The sequence below is a fragment of the Enhydra lutris genome, unplaced genomic scaffold (genome assembly GCF_002288905.1).
Source record: "Enhydra lutris kenyoni isolate GAN:26980312 unplaced genomic scaffold, ASM228890v2 scaffoldscaffold47, whole genome shotgun sequence".
NCBI lineage: Eukaryota > Metazoa > Chordata > Mammalia > Carnivora > Mustelidae > Enhydra > Enhydra lutris.
Window position 1 is genome coordinate 14087895 of NW_019154131.1, and position 20101 is coordinate 14107995.

Here is a 20101-nt window from a genome sequence, read left to right on the forward strand (position 1 = left end):
CATTTAATACTTATTTAACGCTACTTTATGCCAGGTACTGCTCTAAGCTTTTCACAAATGTTAATTTGTTTATTCTTCATAACAAACTCTACTATTATGCCCATTTTACAGATGAGGAAGTAGAGGTATAAGGAAATTAAGTAACTTGTTTAAAGTCACATGACTAGTAAGTGGCAGAGCCAATATTAGAACACACAGTCTTTACTCCTTGCGATATATTTCCACCTAGTTGATCTATTTTCAATCAGATGCCCACCACTAGGCTAGGAAAACGAAAAAGGAAAAAAAAAAAAAAAAAAAAAACGCTGACCCACAGACCTATTAAGATACCCATCCTGCCTGGGGTGCCTGGGTGGCTCAGGGGGTTAAAGCCTCTGCCTTAGGCTCAGGTCATGATCTCAGGGTCCTGGGATCCAGCCTAGCATTGGGCTCTCTGCTCAACGGGGAGCCTGCTTCCCCCTCTCTCTCTGCCTGCCTCTCTGCCTACTTGTGATCTCTGTCAAATAAATAAAGTCTTTAGGGAAAAAAAAAAAAGATACCCATCCTGGGAGACCAAAAATAAAGACAAAAGGGTCAATATATAAGTTAAAAAATTTTTTTTAATCTCTCTGATTCAACATTATACACAGCACAATTTTTATTATAGGCATATCAATGATTAAATTTTGAATTACATGAAATGATATATGCTGCAGAACTAGGTTCTCTTACAAAAGTTTACACCAATCAGAGTTTCATTACAATTAAGACCAAGTAGCCAAAAAGAAAGGAAGAAAGAAAGAAAGCGATTGTAACCCACAAGAGGTTAATCCCCAAAGCCTCAGGAGTAAACACGTGAGCAAGCATGAAGTTTAATGTGACCCAAATTATGTATTCAGCCAAAGGGAGTATGTTCTTGTTAGTTATTCAATGTTTTGCCCTGAGAGGACTCAGGACCATTAGCATGTGAGTGATCTGGTGCATCCTCCTCTTCCAAAGCTATAATATCTGGAATTTCATCAGTCTCAGATGTCAAGTCTATGGCAGTGAAATCAAATACCTGAAAAAGAAGAATCTTGGATATTAAAACAAATACTAATGAAACGTGCAGTCATGTCCAGGTGAGCTCCTGGATACACGACTGCTTGTGAATGGCCCTTACTTTCTCCATAGACAGGCTTTCTAACAAGGTGTTCATGGTCTTATTCCCACAATTCACTCATATTATAAAAGCACTAAGGAAACTTCTCTTTGAAAGGAAACTACCTAAGTGGAACTTACTAAATGAAAGTGTTTTTTAAAATACAAAATATCAGGCCTTTCTGGTTATTCTTCTATTAATTTACTATTCTGTTAAAAACAGTAATGCTCCACTTTTGTTATAAGTCCGACTTACAAATACAAACCCTTTGGGAAATGTCTAGGAACTGAGGAAGGAAAAGGTCTTTTAATAGTTGGAAGAGCCATCACAAAGTCCTAGTACTTCTCCGCAGAGGAAAGTCTTTCAGGGGTAAGAAGTTCTAGGAACTCTTCCTTTACATGCAAATTTGATAAGCTAAGTGACATTTCCTAGCCAACAGCAGATTAAAAGCAGAAAATTAGTAAGGTCTGATAAATTAGAAAGGCTGGAAGCTTGACAGCAGAGAAAAAGATTGGCTAATCACCTAACAGAGGCAACATAACTAGCAACACAAAAATCCGTCAAAACGCAGAGAGAGGGGGAGGAAAGAAATGAGTCATTGTTTAACAGGTACAGAATTTATGCTTGGGATGATAATGTTCTAGAAACGTAAAGCAGTAACGATGGCGCAACATGGTGAATGTATCCAATGCCATGGAATTGTACCCTTAAGAATGGTTGAAATGGTAAATTTGATGTTGTGTATATTTCAAAATTAAGAAATAGTAAAACAAGAGGGAAAACCGACAATAAGAGGGAATCTTGTTTGTTGTACTTTTCCCTACAAACTCGGGTGCTCAGAGAAACGTCTGGTCTGAGTACAGACTTCTACCATTTGTTCCCGAGGCTCTCAGTTTGCGCAGATCTAACTGCATTCTATTTATGAATGCTGACTTTGCAAATATTCAGTGCAACCTGACATCCACAAAATCCAACAATGAGCTTACAAACTCATTCAGAACGTTAGCCAGACAAGTCAACTATTGCAACTTTAGCCTTATTAGTTAAAAGATATGCATGACTTAGCTCTCTCTTCTGAACTATCTCTACTAATTGAATGGGTGGGGGTGTTGTTGTGGTTTTGGGTTTTTTTAGAGATTTTATTTATTTGAAAGAGAGAGAGTGAGTGAGAGAGAGCATGAGCTGGGGGAAGGGGAGAAGCAGACTCCCCTGCTGAGCAGGGAACCCGACATGGGGCTCAATCCCCAGACCCTGGGATCATGACCTGAGCCAAAGGCAGTCGCGAACCAACTGAGCCATCCAGGTGCCCCATATTAATTGTATTTTTTTAACATCCAGTATCACATTTTTTTTTTTTTAACAAATACACAATAGAACAGGAAGCTATGACACAAGAAGATTCAGGCCAAGAAATTTTCTGGGCTCCAAACAGGAGACAAGCTGCAGTTTTCTCCCATCAGACAGTGCTGGGGAGGGCACATGGGTGGCTCCATTAGTTAAACTGGCTGCCTTAGGCTCAAGTCATGATCCCAGGGTCCTGGGATGGAGCCCTGAGGCAGACTCCTTGCTCAGTGGGGAGCCTGCTTCTTTCCCTGTCACTCCCCCTGCTTGTCCACTCTCTCTCTCTCTCTGTAATAAATAAAAATCGTGGGGCGCCTGGGTGGCTCAGTGGGTTGAGCCGCTGCCTTCGGCTCAGGTCATGATCTCGGGGTCCTGGGATCGAGTCCTGCATCGGGCTCTCTGCTCAGCAGGGAGCTGCTTCCCTCTCTCTCTCTCTCTCTGCCTGCCTCTCTGTCTACTTGTGATCTCTCTCTGTCAAATAAATAAATAAAATCTTTAAAAAATAAATAAATAAATAAAAATCGTAAAAGGAAAAAAAAAAAGAGGGGTGCCTGGGTGGTTCAGTCATTAAGCGTCTGCCTTCAGCTCAGCTCATGATCCCCGGGTCCTGGGATCCTGCTCGATGGGAAGACTACCCTGCTTCTGTTCCCTCTCTTGCTGTGTCTCTCTGTCAAATAAATTTTTGAAAAAAGTTTTTAAAAAAGAAGAGTGCTAGAACAACAACAACAGCAAAAAAAAATACTTGCCCTTTGACATCAATAGACATCAATCTAAACCCCATTCTACTATCTATGTTTTCAAACTGTTTCCTCACCTCTCCCATGAGGAAAACACCTAATTCATTTGGTTACATATGAAGAATGAAGGTAGAATGAGCCTAACTTGTAAAAGGTGACTAATAAACAGTAGCTTTTATTTTCATTAGTTCCTAAAGACCAACACACACACACACACTACCTCCAAAAGTCACCTATAGTCTAGGTAATTGTTGGCCTAAAGCAGAATTCTTTGCAGAAGGTTGATTATCTCACTCTCAAAATTTTAGGGGAAAAGTTTAGAGCACTACCATAAAAAATAATAATAATTTAAAACATGCCTCTAGTACCTGAGATGCTTTAGAAGAGCCATACAATTCCCCCTCCATAAATCCAGAATGATCCAGAGTGTCTAATTTCCATTAAATTCCTGGCTACCAGCAAAACCTACTTGGGGACTGTGAATAAAATAGAGTGTGGGGGCAACCAAGAGGTAGTCACAGTCCATCAGGTCTCCACAGCGAGTTTACCATAAAATGTTGCAGTTGTGCCTGACCATCGACATGAGGTTTTTACAAATGTGGCAGAAGAGAAATCATTTCATACACCTCTAAAATGAATCTGTTTTTCACTGACAAGAGCAAGTGTAGTCTAGACCACTGATGGAGTGTAGAGAGCCTCTTGCAGAGAACGCCCCTCAGGGTTAGAGGCCAAACTCAGAAACAGATAAGCTACAAAATTACTAAGATAACAGTCCGTCCCTGAAAGGACAGGAAGCTAGCAACACATTCTTTCCAAGGAAACCAAATGACCATGTTAGGATTCCTGTGACCCTGTATACCCTTTTTTTTTTTTTTTTTTTTTTTAGATTTTATCTATTTGAGAGAAAGATGGTGAGAGGATGAGAGGGGAGAAGGTCAGAGGGAGAAGCTGACTCCCCGTGGAGCTGGGAGCCCGATGCAGGATTGGATCCTGCGACTCCAGGATCATGACCTGAGCCAAAGGCAGTTACTTAACCAACTGAGCCCAGCCCTGTGTACCTTTGTGCAGGTTGCTCACCATACGACCTTAGGGGGGGGCACCTTTCTCATCTCACTTCTTGGGAGTCCCATATTTACTATTACAACTTTCCAGATGGTGGCGCTACACATACTGAAACTAGGGGCCATTTTCTTATTTGCCTAAAGATGGCCTACTGGTGGCCTGAGGCCCTGGATAGAGGAGACTGTTCCAGAAATAAAAATATCGGGGGACCTGGGTGACTCAGTCGGTTAAATGTCCAACTCTTGGTTTCGGCTCAAGTCACAATTTCAGGGTCCTGGTTGGGAGCCCGGGGTCCGCTTGGCACTCAGCGGGGAGTCTGTTAGAGATTCTTGCTCTCCCTCTCCCCACCCTGTGCATGTGCTCTCTCTATATATATCTATTACCATTCGAAATAGATTTGCCTGTGCGGCTTGTTGCCGTGCTTGCAAGCTGGAGAGCTGGGAGCGCCTTGGTTCTGCTTTATTTGAACAGTGTGGTACAGCTGGTACTACCTCCGGGTGCACAGCCCCTTCCCTGCTGTAGAAACACCCTCCCGTACCCCGATGATTTCTCTTTAGCTAAGTTTGTAGAAGTGGCTAGAACTCTCAGCGTAGGAAGTCATCCCAACAAAATTAAAGTCAACTAGTCACTGTTAGCTCCTGTGTATTCATCTGAGCAGGTAAACCGAGAGTATGCCTTAGGACACTATGGAACCCAGACTGAGGGTCTTATTTGGAGACAAGGGACTACAGGTAACCCTAGTCCTATTTTTGTCAAAGGTTAATTTGTTTCTGGGGCACCTGGGTGGTTCAGTGGGTTGAAGCCTCTGCCTTCGGCTCAGGTCGTGATCCCTGGGATTGAGCCCCTCATTGGGCTCTCTGCTCAGCGGGGAGTTTGCTTCCCTTCCCCACCTGCCTGCCTCTCTACCTACTTGTGATCTGTCAAATAAATAAAAAAAGTCTTTAAAAAAAATAATTTGTTTCCTCTTTCCTTTGCTTCCCAGAGAGTAGTCTGTAGGTCACCTGCAGCAGAAATCACTAGAGATGATGCTCTTCTTTTTTTTTTTTTTTTTAAGGAATGCTTTTAGATTGTTTTTTGTTTTTTTTTTCTTTTTATTTTTTTGAAGCGATGCTTTTTTAAAAATGCAGATGCCTGGTACTACCACCAAGACCTAGTAAACAGAATCTCTGGATGTGGAACCCAGGAATCTGCATTTTATCAATCTTTCCAGTTGATAATCCCTGGCACAGAGAGGACAGGAGAATGCTCCCTAATGATGTTATCCGTGCAGAGTTCACTAGGGCTATTTTATACGTGGAGTCAGTCTGACAGATACATGAGCTACGTCCTTAGCTGAGTTTTCCTGTGCTCCAGCCAGCGTAGACGAAACATCTACTCTTTTTAATGCTAAGGTTTTTTAAAATTTATTTATTTGAGAAAGAGAGCAAGAGAGAGCATGAGAGGAGAGAAGGTCAGAGAGAGAAGCAGACTCCCCATAGAGGTGGGAATCCAATGTGGAACTTGATCCTGGAATCGATCTGGGATCACGACCTGAGCCGAAGGCAGTCGCTCAACTGGCTGAGCCACCCAGGTGCCCAATGCTAAGTTTTCTTTAAGTGGTTGGCTTCACCAAGTGTTGGTGAAGGTGTGGAGAAGTCGGAACCCCCATAGCTTGCTGGCAGGCACGTTAAGACGCAGCAACCACTGTGAACAGTCTGGCAGTTCAATTAGACACAGTGACTACATGACCTACTCCCAGTGCCACTCTCACGCATACACCCAAGAGAAATGAAAACAGAATTGAAGTGGTAACTGTTTCTCCATCATTATCTACATGGAAATACCAGTTAGTCTCTTCATTACTTTTGTAAAGTGTCAGTTAACAACACTGTTCCCTACTTTCCTCACTTTAAGTTCTAGAAGACATCAAAACTCTCCCACCACCCCAGCAGGAAATATCCCCTAAGTTAGCATTCTCTTTTGCTTTGGCCAATAAAACTGAAAACCCAAACTGTTGCCCTGCCATTCCTGTACTGCTTTATGTGATATTCTGCAGGTTAATTTTGTAATAATAAAGGCAGGGAATTTTTCAATTAGCAGACTGGGACCAGAGTGAGGGACAAGTAGCGTTCTACCCCAGGTATTACTTGAACAGTCATCAACAAGCTTCCCCTAAGACGATAAATACCTTTTGGGGGGAAGTTTCTGGTCTTTCCATTCTCATCACAGTTCATGCCTTCTACTACTACAAACTCAAACAGTGAATTAAGTAATTTTTTAATGCAACTACATATATAGAAAAATGTAGCTATCCACACATCTCACTAGACCATCATCCATGCAGTCCTCAGTGTGAGGTCACTCCTGGAGCTCGCGCAGTCCCAACTCCGTAAGAGCCCAGGAGACCAGACTGGCAAGGGACCCTCCTTTCCATACCCCCACATCTACTCTCCCAGAAATCATTTACACTTCATTTCTTGAAAGATTTATGCACAAATATCTATCCTGCTTTGTATTCCTCTCTCACCAGCCACCTCCATGAGCTAAAGGCTTTTCTGAAAGGATAGCTCTAGCGACCCCCAGGTGGCTCAGTTGGTTAAGCGTCTGCCTTTGCTCAGTTCATGATCCCAGGGTCCTGGGGATCAAGCCCCCCCTCAGGCCCCTTGCTCAGTTGGGTGCCTGCTTCTCACTCTCCCTGTGTCCCCTATCTCAAATAAATGAATCTTTAAAAAAAAAAAAAAGAAAAAGGGGAAAGCTCAAAGAGACCAAATTTCAGTTTTTCCTTTTTCACTTCATTAGCTCTTTAGTATCTGTAATGCCTTATCAAAGTGGAGTATATCTCCCTAATCATCACCTGGTATTATGTGCTTACACCTGGACTAGCAAGTTAAAGACACTGTATGTCACTGCCCCACAGGTGGGGTCCCCATGCTTCTAGTGCAAAACAGAAAATGATACCCCATCTTCAAACACTTCACTTTCCTCTGTGAAAGCATCAGTAATTTTACATTACAGATGAGAAAGCTAAGTCTAAGGGATTAATGGCTAGTATGTCATGTTCCTTTGATCTTTTTACCCAGAACTAAGAACTAACCGAGTAACTGAGCAGTGAGAAGCCGCCTGCTCAGATAGACCACAGAGCAGACACTAGCCCACACCACATTCTAACTTCCTCAGCAGGAATAATAAGCAGTCTGTATTATTACATGCAAAGAAGAAAACATCTTTGAACACTCAAGCATGCCATGCCAGCCTTCATGCAGCCAAATGTTTAAACCTTCCAGTTACTGTCATTCATTACTCAGCTTTTCCTCCCAAGACCTGTCCTCCTTGGGGAAAAGTCTGTTAAACCAAAACTACCCATTTATGCAACAAGAAAGCTCTAAGAAGCCAGATCACGATTTGAGACATGTGGAGAACAGAACGGAATGCACGTAGGCACAGACTCATGACCCAAGGACAGACAAAACCACAAGGGTACAGAGCTCATGGCAAAAAATGAGGGCTAGTACGTTCCTCTGGAAGCTAAGAGTAGTCTTTACATTGTCTGCCTCATAAAGGTTTGAGAACAGTCCCAATTTCTAAGGCAATTCAGTTGGCACTACAACTTTTATGATGGGGAAACAGATGTTTGTTCAGGATTAAGAAAGTATGTGTAGGGGCACCTGGGTGGCTCAGTGGGTTAAAGCCTCTGCCTTCAGCTCGGGTCATGGTCCCAGTGTCCTGGGATCGAGCCCCACGTCGGGCTCTCTGCTCTGTAGGGAGCCTGCTTCCACCTCTCTCTCTGTCTGCCTCTCTGCCTACTTGTGATCTGTCAACTAAATAAAAAAAAAATCTTTAAAAAAAAAAAAAAGAAAGTATGTGTAGTCTAGGGCATGTAATTTTCAAGCATTTAGAATAAACCACAAGATAGAAGCCTTGGAGTTTTGAGGCAGAGAGGCAAGGTCATGGTTCACTTGGATTGAGGGGAAAAAAAAAAAAACCCTGTTTAGTAATAGTCAAAGAAGTGTTTGGGAGACAGTTGCTCTAGAAAATGCCAGTTACTGGGGGCAGATGGGCGAGTGGACGGACAGGTTCCATCCTGGTGGCAGTCCACCTTCCTGGAAACAAAGTTGCCTCTCAACTTCAAGCCTCTCAGGGAGTCCCTCTCTTCCAATTCATTTGATTCCTGGAGTTACCTCAAGGGGAAAATTCAGTTTTGTAACTTTGTAAGCTTTTGTTAACTTTTGTTAAGCTTTGATATGTCTCACTCACATCAAAGGTGCATGTAGTTATATGCTGCCTCCTTGTTTTCTTGGGGAGAACGGGGGAACCAGGGTAGAAAAGGGAGACAAATCTTAATTCAGTTCTGAAGAGCAGCCTCGCTAACCTTATTTTAGCGGGAACAGACAGAAGCATGCCGCTGTGTTCCACCATTTGCAAACTGTTTAACAGTTCGGCGTACTGCAGCTTTGTTAAGGAGATTCGTGAGATTTCCTCCCAACTGACCAACACTGAGAGGCTCCAAGTCTGAACACCTAGGAAGTGAGCAGCTTTCCTGTTGTGTCTGAAGTCTGACTACTCCCATCTGGTCTTCCAACAGTATCTCACCAACTAGTGTGAGTGACTTTCTCCCAAAGTGAGGCCACAGCCAAGTCCAGGCCCGCTGAGAATGGACACTGACCAGTCTCATAGTTCAGGGCTCACAGTTTTAATAGCCCCTTAGCAAAAAATGCCTGCTGCCTTTATAGGAAACTGATGCAAAGTGTCACTCACTCGCTTCAACTTTTGATTCCTTTTCAGCAAGGCAGGCAGCAATGAGCAGCCTTATATGGCTTAAAAACTCCCTCTCCCAAGGTTGAGTAAATGGGGAGATAAATGGGGCACCTGGATGGCTCGGTTAACCATCTACCTTTGGCTCAGGTCATGATGCCAAGGGTCCCAGGACTGAGTCCCAAGTCTGGCTCCCTGCTCAGCAGGGAGTCTGCTCACTCTCTCAAGTAAAATCTTTAAAGAAAGTTAAAAAAAAAAAAAATGTGGGGAGATAAAGGCAGTAACTGTCCCCTCGTAAAAATTACTGTATACGCATTAGCTTTATTTTGTTGAAAACCTGTCATCAGGAGCCTGGGTGAGCGTCTGCCTTCAGCTCTGTTGGTGATTCCTCTCTTGAGATCAAGCCATTCCGACTTCCTCAGCAGGGAGCCTGCTTCTTCCTCTCCCTGCTGCTCCCCCTGCTTGTGCTTGCTCTCCCTCCCTCTCTTGGTCACATAAATGAATGAAATCTAAATAAATGAAATCTTAAAACAACCTGCTACCAAACACTAGCACTAGCCTTCCAATGTTACTGCACTAGCCAATTCCCCACGGGGCTTATTGGAACTCATGTATGTGTGTTAATAACCCTGTCATGCAGGCCAAGCAGCTCTAGGAAAGCAACACACAAAAGCACATGAACACACAGCATAAAGTTGATCTATTCTGCAGTGAATTTTATTGAATTCATAGGGCGCCTTCCTTCATGGGGGGCGGGGGGGGGAAGGTTGTACAGGCATGTTTTGTTGAGACAAACCAGTGAGAAGAAGCCTGCTCAGATCAGACCACAGAGCAGACACTAGCCCACACCACAGCCCAGGGGAAGGTACTTTTATTCAGTACAAACAGCAGAAATGGTAACAATGGATGAGACCATAAATGCATGGAAACTTTCTGGGAGTCCTGGCCAGACTCTGACGAACCTAAGCTTCTTTCCTTACCAGCCAGGTAAACAACAGAACTCATCTGCTAAGGCCAAACATTTTAAAGCTCTGACTCCAGTTAGAAGTGACTACAGCTGAGGACCTTTTCTCTAGCTAATTGCTTCCCTAACTCAAAGGTGTCTAGCAGGTTAATGGCAACATCACGAAGTCTCTGGCAGGCTGCACCCGTCCTGGTGACAAGGACAGCTCTAATGTGTTCTGTGCTGAGGCTGCTGGGCCTCCTGACTGCTCATGTCCTTCGGTGCACCTTGGTCCTGAGCATTCTGAGACTCAGTCAGCTGAGGATAAAAGGGACCTACCAGCCAGTTGAGAGGCGTGTTGTTAACAAGATAATCCATCACATCATCTAAAGACTCCTTCATTTTCTGCAGCTGCCCCTTGCTGGAAGTGAGGAGGCCGTCAGACACTTCCTTAAAAGAGGCAGCACTGCGGAAGCCTGAGTAGATGTCGCCAGCCATGACCCCCAGGTGACTGGCCTGGTCTTGGATGTTCTGTGGTAACCCCTGGACACTGGACAGCAGGGTGTGGCACGTGGTCTGGAGCTGCTGTGTCAGGCTGCAGGCAATAGCCAGAGTCCGTGACTCAATATGCTGAAAACACAACAGTTGACACATCAGCAGGGGCTCCAACAGTGCTATTTAATCCATCAGTTCAATTACAGTAAACGGGTTTTGTGTCCACATATACGTGGATTCTGACTTTTAAAAGCCCACATAAGATCCCTGAGTAGAGCAGTGTTATGCACTTCTCAGGGATATGCATACAAGCTGCTGCATCCGCAACATTAGTGCCCTTTCACCTAGTTTATGCACCCAGGAGATCCCGGCTTAGCATGGAGCTCTTAAAGCAAGCCCTGACTCACCCATCCTTACTCTATAGAGTTAGGCTCCTTTCATCTGTGTTCACTAGCACCTTGTTTAGGTCATCAAAAGCAGTACAAATGTTTGTATCCCCCGTTTGTCTGGTCTGTACCCAGTAGGAGGGCGAGGCCCATGTTTCCCACGTAATAGTATTCTGTTACGGGTAATACAGGTGTCTGTAGATTATTAAAGTTACTGCACAATTTAGTTTTTTGTCACTTAACCTAGGTACATAGTGATGTTCAAACTTCTGACAGAATATTCTGAGGAATGATGGGAAAATGAGAATGAAGAATTGAGTAAGAACATCCTCAGAAACTGTAGGGGTCGAGATGTCTTACCTCAGCACAGTGGGACTCATCTGTATCATCATAGCCAATGCTTCTCTTCCACTCCACCCAAGAGAGACAGAACTTATCCTGAGCACCTTGAATTTTCTGGTTGGCACTATGCACATTCTTCCTTGCAAATTCAATCTAGAACGCATTGAAATAACATGAAGGAACCAGTCATTCAGGTTAGCCTGTTGTTCTCAGGTCTATTTATCAATCAGGTAATATAAAAAACAAGAATTTCCATGAGTTTAAGAAGAGATCCCGGCTATTAATTTTATTGGTTTTTTTGTAAATCAGCGAAGTAATCATAGTTCTTTACTGCCTATTTCACTACTAAACCACAGTCTCCAATTTATCTCCAGTTCAGCAGAGGTAAAGCAACTCAAATTTAGTACATATATTCACAGAAGATAAAATCACCAAAGGGGGGAAAAAAAATCACCAAAGGAAAAGGAATTAAAACCTCCTCTTCCCTGTTTGCCAGCTACCTCTTTCCCCTTCCAAGAAACCAGTTTCTAATGGCAGGACATACGGTTCTGTAACTTGGCAACTTTCAAAGGCTACACAATAGCTCTTTTATGATGTAGCAATTTAGTTTCCTGTTAAGTTGACAGGCCTTGCTTATAGGTTTTTGCAACTCGAAACTTCTTCAAGTATCTACAGGAACCACTTCCAAAAATAAAACTGCTCAAGGCATAGATGTAACTTACCCAGAACAGTCACTTACAAGTAAGTACACGGATACCTCCTTCCCTTCTCTACTTCATTACCCACAGCGTCAAGCTTTGCCAGTGTGAGAGGCCAAGAGACATTGCTTCCTAGAGTTCAGCTCCCTATACCTGCTTTTCTTTGAGTCTGTATCTTCTTTGCCCATTTTACTCTTGGGTTTTTCATTAAAATTCTTAGATTTCATGACTGCATCTACTCTCATTCGTTGAAATAACTCACCTTGGCTCCCTTTAAAGGAGATCTTACTCACCAGATTCACAGTGGAATGGAGCTGAGAAATGGTCTCCTGACTTTTTAGCTTGGCTTCTTGAACCCTGTTGAGCGCCTGCTGGTAGGCACGGGAGCGGAGCTTGGTAGACAGGGATCCCAATCGAACATAGTAACTTGGCTTCTGTACTGTATCAAACCCTTCAACTTTTTTTGCTTCTTCTTCTGAAATCAGAAAGAAAGGTGGGGGGGGGACCATAAGGGGTCACAGCTAGTGATGAGGCCTGGCTTCTAAATCTGAATTTTACCTCGTCCATTCTACCCACCCACCTAGCAATTACGCTCTCATTTCCCCAAGACAGCTCCTGCCTGTTGCTGGGCCTAACCACCCAACACCTAAGTTATCACTGCATCCTGCATTTTCATCTACACATCTCCATCCATTAGAGTCAGCTTCTTGGACAACACAGTCTATTTGGCACTGAATGCCTAACAATTCTATGAAGTAGACCATGAAAGACAATCCATTTGCAGAAAATTTCTCTAGGGTAATTTCTTTCCAGACTTTCCAAACTTATTATGTGGTATTCAATGTGAAACTGAAGCCTGCTTTAGGAGAAAGTCTACAGAGACACCTTATCGTTTGCCTGGGAAAGAAAAGGGAGATGGACTACAAACAGGCAAAAAGGGTCTTCTGGCATGACAAAAATGCTGCACCACTGGACTGTGGTGATGGCTGGGCACTCTAACTCAGACTCACACAGGTGACTTTTATGGCATATGAAGCAGATCTCAATGGAGTAGTTTTAAAAGACTGCTTTTAAGATATAAACCATTAGTTCAAGACAAAAATCCAATTACCTAGCTCTTTAAAAAAAAAAGAAAGATCTTATTTACTTATTTAAGAGAGCAAATGTGACAGATCAGAGGCAGAGAGAGCAGACTTGTCACTGAGCAGAGAACCCGATGCAGGGTCCCAGGACCCCGAGATCATGATCTAAGCCGAAGACAGAGGCTTAACCAACTGAGCCACTCAGGCACCCTAACCAATTACCTAGTTCTTTCTCCGTGAGAGGGAGGTACTGGTCCACCAGCAACTCAGATTTTGTGAGAGCGTTCTCTACTCCATTGCTCACCAGATGCATCATCCGACTTCCCAAGACTGTGTTAATGCTGCCACTGACCACAGACTTGGTCTTCTCCACACTGCCCGTCACCGCTCCTTTGGTCTTGTCCATCACCCCAGTGATGGTGCTGGCCATGGAATCCTTGGCCCCAGTCACCGTAGTTGTCACAGCATCTTTTGCCCCAGTTACAGCGCCCCGGGCATTGGCAACAACCTATAGAGAAACACTGCTGGGCTGAGAAGCAGCACAGACAAACACCAACTACAGCAGCTCCCTGAAGTACTAAAGAAGGAATCTGGCCCTTTCACTTCCAGCATTAGGTGTGAGGCAAGTCACTTAGAGTTGGTTAAGCCTCCATTTCCTCATCAGCTCTATCTGCTCTACCTGCCACTGCAACCATTCAAGGGTTGTTGGAGGAGCTATTGAGGTAAAATGATGTAAAACTTGTCAAAGTTTTTAAAACTCGATGCATGTGTACTATGGCACAAAGAGTACTACAGAGAAGAAAAGGCACTTTCCATGTTGACATACTTATAGGGAGAGGAGCTCACGCATGGCTGAGCAGACAGAAGTACAGCACATGCCCACCTGGCCTGATGCACAGGGCCCCAGGAGGTCCGCACAGGGGCAGAAAGGTCATTCTCCATCCTACTGGATACCAAGTAAAAAAAGGTTCTTAACACCACACCTGCATTTATTTAACACCACATGAGGACCAGTTACTTGTGAGAGCAGTACCATCTAGAGGCAAAACCACAAAGATCAGAATAAAAGCATTCTAGTCCAAAAGTGGCTAGCTCGTCTCTGCTTCTTAGCGGTAACCGGACAGTAACTCAGCCAAGTAAGGGAGTGGCCTTTCAAAAATACATTCAGGAGAAGAGAGTATTTTCTGTTTATGATACGCACAGCCTGCGCTCAACAGACAGAACGTGAAGATGTGTGAGGCAGCAAGCCTCAGCATTCCCACCCAAGCTCACCTGGTTTGTTGGCTGATTCAGAATAGGCAGTTTCTCCTCAATCCGGTCTAGCCCCTTACACGCATAGATATTAGCAACCGCAACTAGAAGAATTGCAAATGGGCAAAACGTTAAGTGCAGATAAGCATACATACATACTACAGTGTACCTTGAAACTTGGGCCTTATAAAAAAAATAGCAAAACTGTTGATCCTCATTTACTATAGAATGCATTGCCTGTGTGTCTAGCTCAGCAGCAGGCTGCTGCCAATGCTTTTCTACTGACCGGGAAATACGGGGGTGGAAGGTAGCAGCAGGCAGAGGCAGCAGCACGCCAGGTAAGAAGCTGGCTAAGAAGCTTCTTCTCATCAACTGGTATCTAAGGTTAATGCCAAGGGAAGCCAGGCTTCACCGGAACCATCATTCCAGGAGTGAAGTAACTGAAATTCCCAAAATGAGCATTTCCACTCCATTTTGATCCCCACTTAAACTTTCCAGAAGTGGCGGCATATTCCGGTTTGTCACTAGCCAACAGAATGCGAACGGCACACCCTGGATCTGGCCAGCAAGGCCCAGTTTTCAGTCTAAGCTTCCCTTCCAATAATGACCCATGCACTAATAAGTTCATCTGGGAAGGAGCAGAGTTTGGAAAACCAGGCTCTAAAGCTTCCTTATAGTCCCAAAAGTCCATGATCCAATGGTTTAGAGGAATGATTTAAGCCTTTACTCAAGCAGTTAAAAAAATAATCTCAAAAAGAAACTTTTTCAAAAAGCAGTTAGTAACAATTAATGGATCCTTCATACACTACTGGGTGGACTGTAAAATGGTGCAGGGGCTTTGGACAACAGTCTGGTAGTTCCTCAAAAGCTTTACACAGTTATGAGAGGACTCCGCAGTCTCACTCCTAGGTATACAAAATACGTAATTCGGCATCATTAAGTTCATTCACAATACGTGCAGTTATCACCCTATTATTTCCAGACCTTTTTCATCATCCTAAACAGAAACTGGTATGAGCTTCCTTTCCGAGGTGATGGAAAAGGTTCTAAAATCGATTGCAAAGATACTTACACACCTCTATGAATAAAATAAACACTTCATTGTACACTTCAAGTGGGTGAATTGCATGATATGTTAATTTCAGCTGAAAGGTATTACTTTTTAAAAATAGTTCATGGGGGCGCCTGGGTGGCTCAGTGGGTTAAAGCCTCTGCCTTCGGCTCAGGTCATGGTCTCAGGGTCCTGGGATCGAGCCCCACATTAGGCTCTCTGCTTAGCAGGGAGCCTGCTTCCTTCTCTTTCTGCCTCTCTGCCTACTTGTGACCCCTGTCAAATAAATAAATAAAATCTTTAAAAATAAATAAATAAATAAAAATAAAAATAAAAATAGTTCATGAAGTCCTTTATTTCAGTTCACCCACTAGCTCCTCTTTTGATCTCAGCTGTCAGTACAGTGTCATCTCTAGGTAACTGTTTCTCTCTCCTGAACATCTATTGTTATGAGGCAGGTCTTCTATAACAATGAGGGCCACGTGGCAGTTTCTAAGCAAAGGCAGCAAGTGCCTGGGGAAAGGCGAAGTATTCCCTGACCTTGCCTGTGTGTGCTAGAAGTGTTAAGGCTGACATTCACACATTCATATATTCCAGCCAGTTCTGGGCTCACCCCTGCTCCATCCCTTGGGACTGAATTTTTTTTTTTTTTTAAAGATTGTATTTACTTGACAGAGATCACAAGTAGGCAGAGAAGCAGGCAGAGAGAGGAGGAAGCAGGCTCCCTGCTGAGCAGAGAGACCAATGCGGGACTCCATCCCAGGACCCTGGGACCATGACCTGAGCCAAGGCAGAGAGGCTTTAATCCACTGAGCCACCCAGGCGCCCCTCCCTTGGGACTGAATCTTGAAGGAAGAAATCAGAACTCACTTTGTGGTTCTAGCTTCTGGATGATGGGCAGAGCACTCGTCACAGCCACAGAAGTGATGGTCTTCACACCCTTCTCTGCCATCTCGCACACAGACTTCAAGCACGGATACTGATCCTTTGTACTGATATAAGCCGAGGAAACGAGGTCGTAGGTGGAGCTCACCAAGGGTAGGTTGACTACCCGAGTCACCACACTCTGCAACCAAGTGGAGGGACGGGTTAATGCCTTCAAAACACCCGGGGAGGGAAAGGGGATCAAGACACTATTTAAAATTCATACCGGTTGTGTATCAACTGCAACAGATGCCATTTTTCTTCTCAGAGAAACAGGATCTGTGGGAAAGACACTGCTTTCAGGACACCAGGACAAGACTCTCTCAAATTCATTCCCAAGTAAATGCGAATTTCAAGAAGAGATAAAAATTCAAGCTGAGGTTGTCTTCTGCACTTCTCCCCACTCTCTAGCTCTCAGCTCTCCCCCTAGGCAAACACATTCTAAGACCCGCTTTCAGAAATTATGGGTAAAGTTCCAAAAGGAAAGAGGATCTGCAGGGGATAAAAGCAAAGACACTGCACTGTTGAGATGTTGGTCTTGTTTATTCACCAGGATACTAGAAATGTCTTTCGAAGAGGATCATCTGTTCACAAACACATTGGAACCAAGTTAAAACCCATATTAAAACCAGAGAGAGGGGTGCCTTTGGGGGCGGGGGGGGGGGGGGGGGGGGGGCTCAGTCAGTAGAGCGTGTGACTCATGATCTGGAGGTTTTGAGTTCAAGCCCCACGCTGGGTGCAGACATTACTTAAAAATAAAATATTTTAAAAAGAGCTTTCAAGTACAAGACATTTTTGACGTTCAAGACTATCAAGACTCTGGGGGGATTTATTCCTTCCTTGGGAAGGGCTGCATTTAGTCTAGGGGAAAAAAGCACAAGAGCTCTGAGCAAACACTCCAGGAGGCTCTTCCATGTAAATTGTGGCTCCAATGACCCGTATACACCCACATAAAACCGCCTCACTGCTAAGCAGCAGAGTGGGAAAACCTGCACAGCCCGCAGGCCTCCGCTCCGTCAAAGCTAGACAGTTCACGCTCCGCCCGCGCCGAGGGTCCCAGGGCTACAGGAAATGAGTAATAGCCCTTCTTACGGCGCAAGTCAAGCGCCAGTGCCCACAGCCTCGCTGTCGCTACTTCCTAAAGAAATGCTGCTGAGGGGCGCCTGGGTGGCTCAGTGGGTTAAGCCACTGCCTTCGGCTCGGGTCATGATCTCAGGTTCCTGGGATCGAATCCCGCATCGGGCTCCCTGCTCAGCAGGGAGCCTGCTTCCCTCTCTCTCTCTCTCTCTGCCTGCCTCTCTGCCTACTTGTGAACTCTGTCAAATAAATAAATAAAATCTTAAAAAAAAAAAAAAGAAAAAAAAAGAAATGCTGCTGAAGCAGATATGCTAGCGCTCATTTCCTTTTCGGTAACGGACTTGCGGGACAAATGGAAACTGTTACCCCGCAACCGAGCCCAGAAGCTACACCCGCACTGCAGCTGCGAGCGATGAGACTCGAAGGACGAAAGCCAAGGGGGAAAGCGCAGGCCCAGGAAAGCGCCCCCTTCCCGACCCCGACCCGGAAACCGCCCCGAGGCGGCGAGGCGGGCAGGCTCCGGGACCACCGCCCCGCGTCCCAGCCTACAGCCCCGCAGGGTCCCCGCGCCAATGCGCGGCGCACGGAACGGGGTGCGCGCACCTACCGACCCACTGCAGCGGAGAGCTCACGGCCAGGCGAGTCCCACGCGGCGTGCAAAGTGGGGGGGGCGTGGGCGACCGGCCGGTAATATACCCGCTCGCCCCGCCTCCCGCGCTTCAGCCGCACGTGATCCGCGGCGGGGGACGCGGAACTGCCCCAGGCCCCGCCCGGAGTGGGAGCCCTGCTGGGGGAGGAGCGGGGGGGAGGGGCGGGAAGGCTGGTGGCGGCGGAGTCGCGCGCCCCAATGGGCAGTAACCTGTTGATTCCCGTCAGTCCAAAAATAAGACCCTCTTTAAAAAACGCAAACCCCGGCTCCTAGGGTTATTTTTAGCAAGTAAATCACTTCTGAAGTTTGGTGAAATTCTAACCCGATGATGGACCCGTGGAGATTGTTTTATGGCTTCTGTGTTTTTAAAGTCAGTTTTTCAAATGTATTTCTCATTCGACAGGGGATTTCAGGGGCTGCTGCCGGCCTTGGCCCTCTCGCCTTGTTTCAGGGGGAACGTAAACAAGGGACAGTTGGCAGGTGGCAGGGGATCATATTTAAAGCTCCAAACTGACCCAGTAAAAATGTATCCCTTCTAGAAGACCAAATTCATACATATAAATTCCCTCAGCTGGAAAATACGGTATTTCTCCCTCCCTCTCGCACCGTATGATTCAAAATAAAACACAATACCAAACCATAAGATAAATGTTAGAAAATCCAAAAAGGCACTAAATTGGTTTTTAGGTTTTCCCCTCGCTATGTGGTTGACATTTTCAATGCTTCAAGCAATCAAATTCTTTCTCTATCTCTGTCTCTCTCTCTCTCTTTTTCTTTTTTGTGTTCCAGCTTTGTTTCTGCTATAAGCAGATGTTTGGTGTGCCAGTTGTGAATCTAACCCCTGGTCTGATGTAAAATAGTAAGAATGTATTGACTTTTGAGTAATGACTCCTTGGATCTTTTTCTTTCTTTCTTCCTTTCTTTTCTTTTTTATTTTTTTACTTCTCTCCAATTTGACCTCTCATTTTGAAACCTAACTCTCTTGCCCTTTCACCTACTTTTTTTGCCCTTTCACCTACTTTTGAGTCATGCGTCCTCCTTAAAGAGGCCAGCCTACAAGAGCACCTACAACCCTCTTTTGTCTTCCCGAGTCAGTGAATGTGGAGGCAGCAGCAAGAATAATGTCCAAGTCTTCTCGGTAATTCTGATAGCCTCTGAAGTTTGGGAATCATTGTTTCATACTAGTGTTTCTTTCGTACTGTGGGAGGGGATTTGAGCCTCAATCAGAGTCGCCTAGGGTGCTTGTTCAACTTTCTGCCTCCTTCCCCAGACCTGCTTAGCGAGGATCTCTGGAGAGTGAGACTCAGGAGCCTGTGTTTTTAATAACGCCTTTTGAGCCCCTGTACTCTTCACATACAGTTTCACATGTTCCTCACATTTCAGCCTCAGAACAGTCTGGAACCCCATCTTATTAATGAAGGAACAGCCTCAGACATGTTAGGGGATTTGCTCACAGTCTTAGAGCCGAGTAAACAGCAAATGATGCAAGACTACATCCTACAGGCATGACCTCGGCTGGTTACCTCATTTCTCTTTGCCTTAGCTCCCTCACCCAGAAAGCAGGAATACTAATAGTCCTCCGTGCTCTATAAAGGACATATGGGTGTTCACTATACTCAGTTTTCAACTTTTCTGGAGACAAGGTAGAGGAAATAATGTAGCAATGAAAGAAAATGATCAGACCTGTAATCATCTGCAGTGTAAGATAAACGACAGACAAGTAATACTGTACAAAACAAGCAAACTAAACTCTGCTGTTAGAAGGAGGACAGTTCCTTTGGGGGCTAATAAGGACTAGTGAATGGGTGCAGTCATGAAAGGTCCTTTGAGTGATGCTAATTTTTTCTTTCCTCCTCCTTCTTCTTCTTTTTTTTTTTTTTTGAAGAGGAAGCGTGAGAAAGAGCACACACAACACACTGGAGAAGCACACACCAAACACAGGAGGGGTGGGGGTGCAGAGGCAGAGGGAGAGGGAAAGCGAGAATCCCAGGCAGGCTCTGCACTCAGCAGGAGCCCGATGCCTGGCCTAATCTCATAACTCTGAGATCATGACCTGAGCCAAAAGCAAGAGTCACTTAACCAGCTGAGCCATCCAGATGCCCCACTGCTAATTTTTTCTTGTGCTGGGCACTAGTGACATGTCTGTGCTCTTTTCGTGAAAGTGTATTAAACTTATATGAATTTATGTATTAATATATATAAAATATATTAA

At 44.8% G+C, this 20101-nt stretch overlaps 1 protein-coding gene across 2 annotated transcripts; it reads right to left on the minus strand.

Moving 5' to 3' along the window:
• Positions 1 to 850: 850 nt before the first annotated feature.
• Positions 851 to 17919, minus strand: LOC111156607 (perilipin 2). 2 transcript variants are annotated; one of them, XM_022517598.1, is made up of 9 exons: positions 17848 to 17919; positions 16390 to 16442; positions 16110 to 16305; positions 14210 to 14292; positions 13160 to 13445; positions 12149 to 12330; positions 11176 to 11310; positions 10274 to 10564; positions 851 to 1039 (listed from the first exon to the last, which is right to left on the minus strand). In XM_022517598.1, exons 2-9 carry the CDS (start codon positions 16417 to 16419, stop codon positions 899 to 901), a joined length of 1344 nt encoding a protein of 447 aa, XP_022373306.1. In that variant the 5' UTR covers positions 16420 to 16442; positions 17848 to 17919; the 3' UTR covers positions 851 to 898. The 2 variants fall into 2 exon arrangements, with proteins under 2 accessions (XP_022373306.1, XP_022373307.1); XM_022517599.1 differs by lacking the exon at positions 851 to 1039 and having other exon boundaries at positions 9675 to 10564.
• Between the last annotated feature and the right edge of the window lie 2182 nt (positions 17920 to 20101).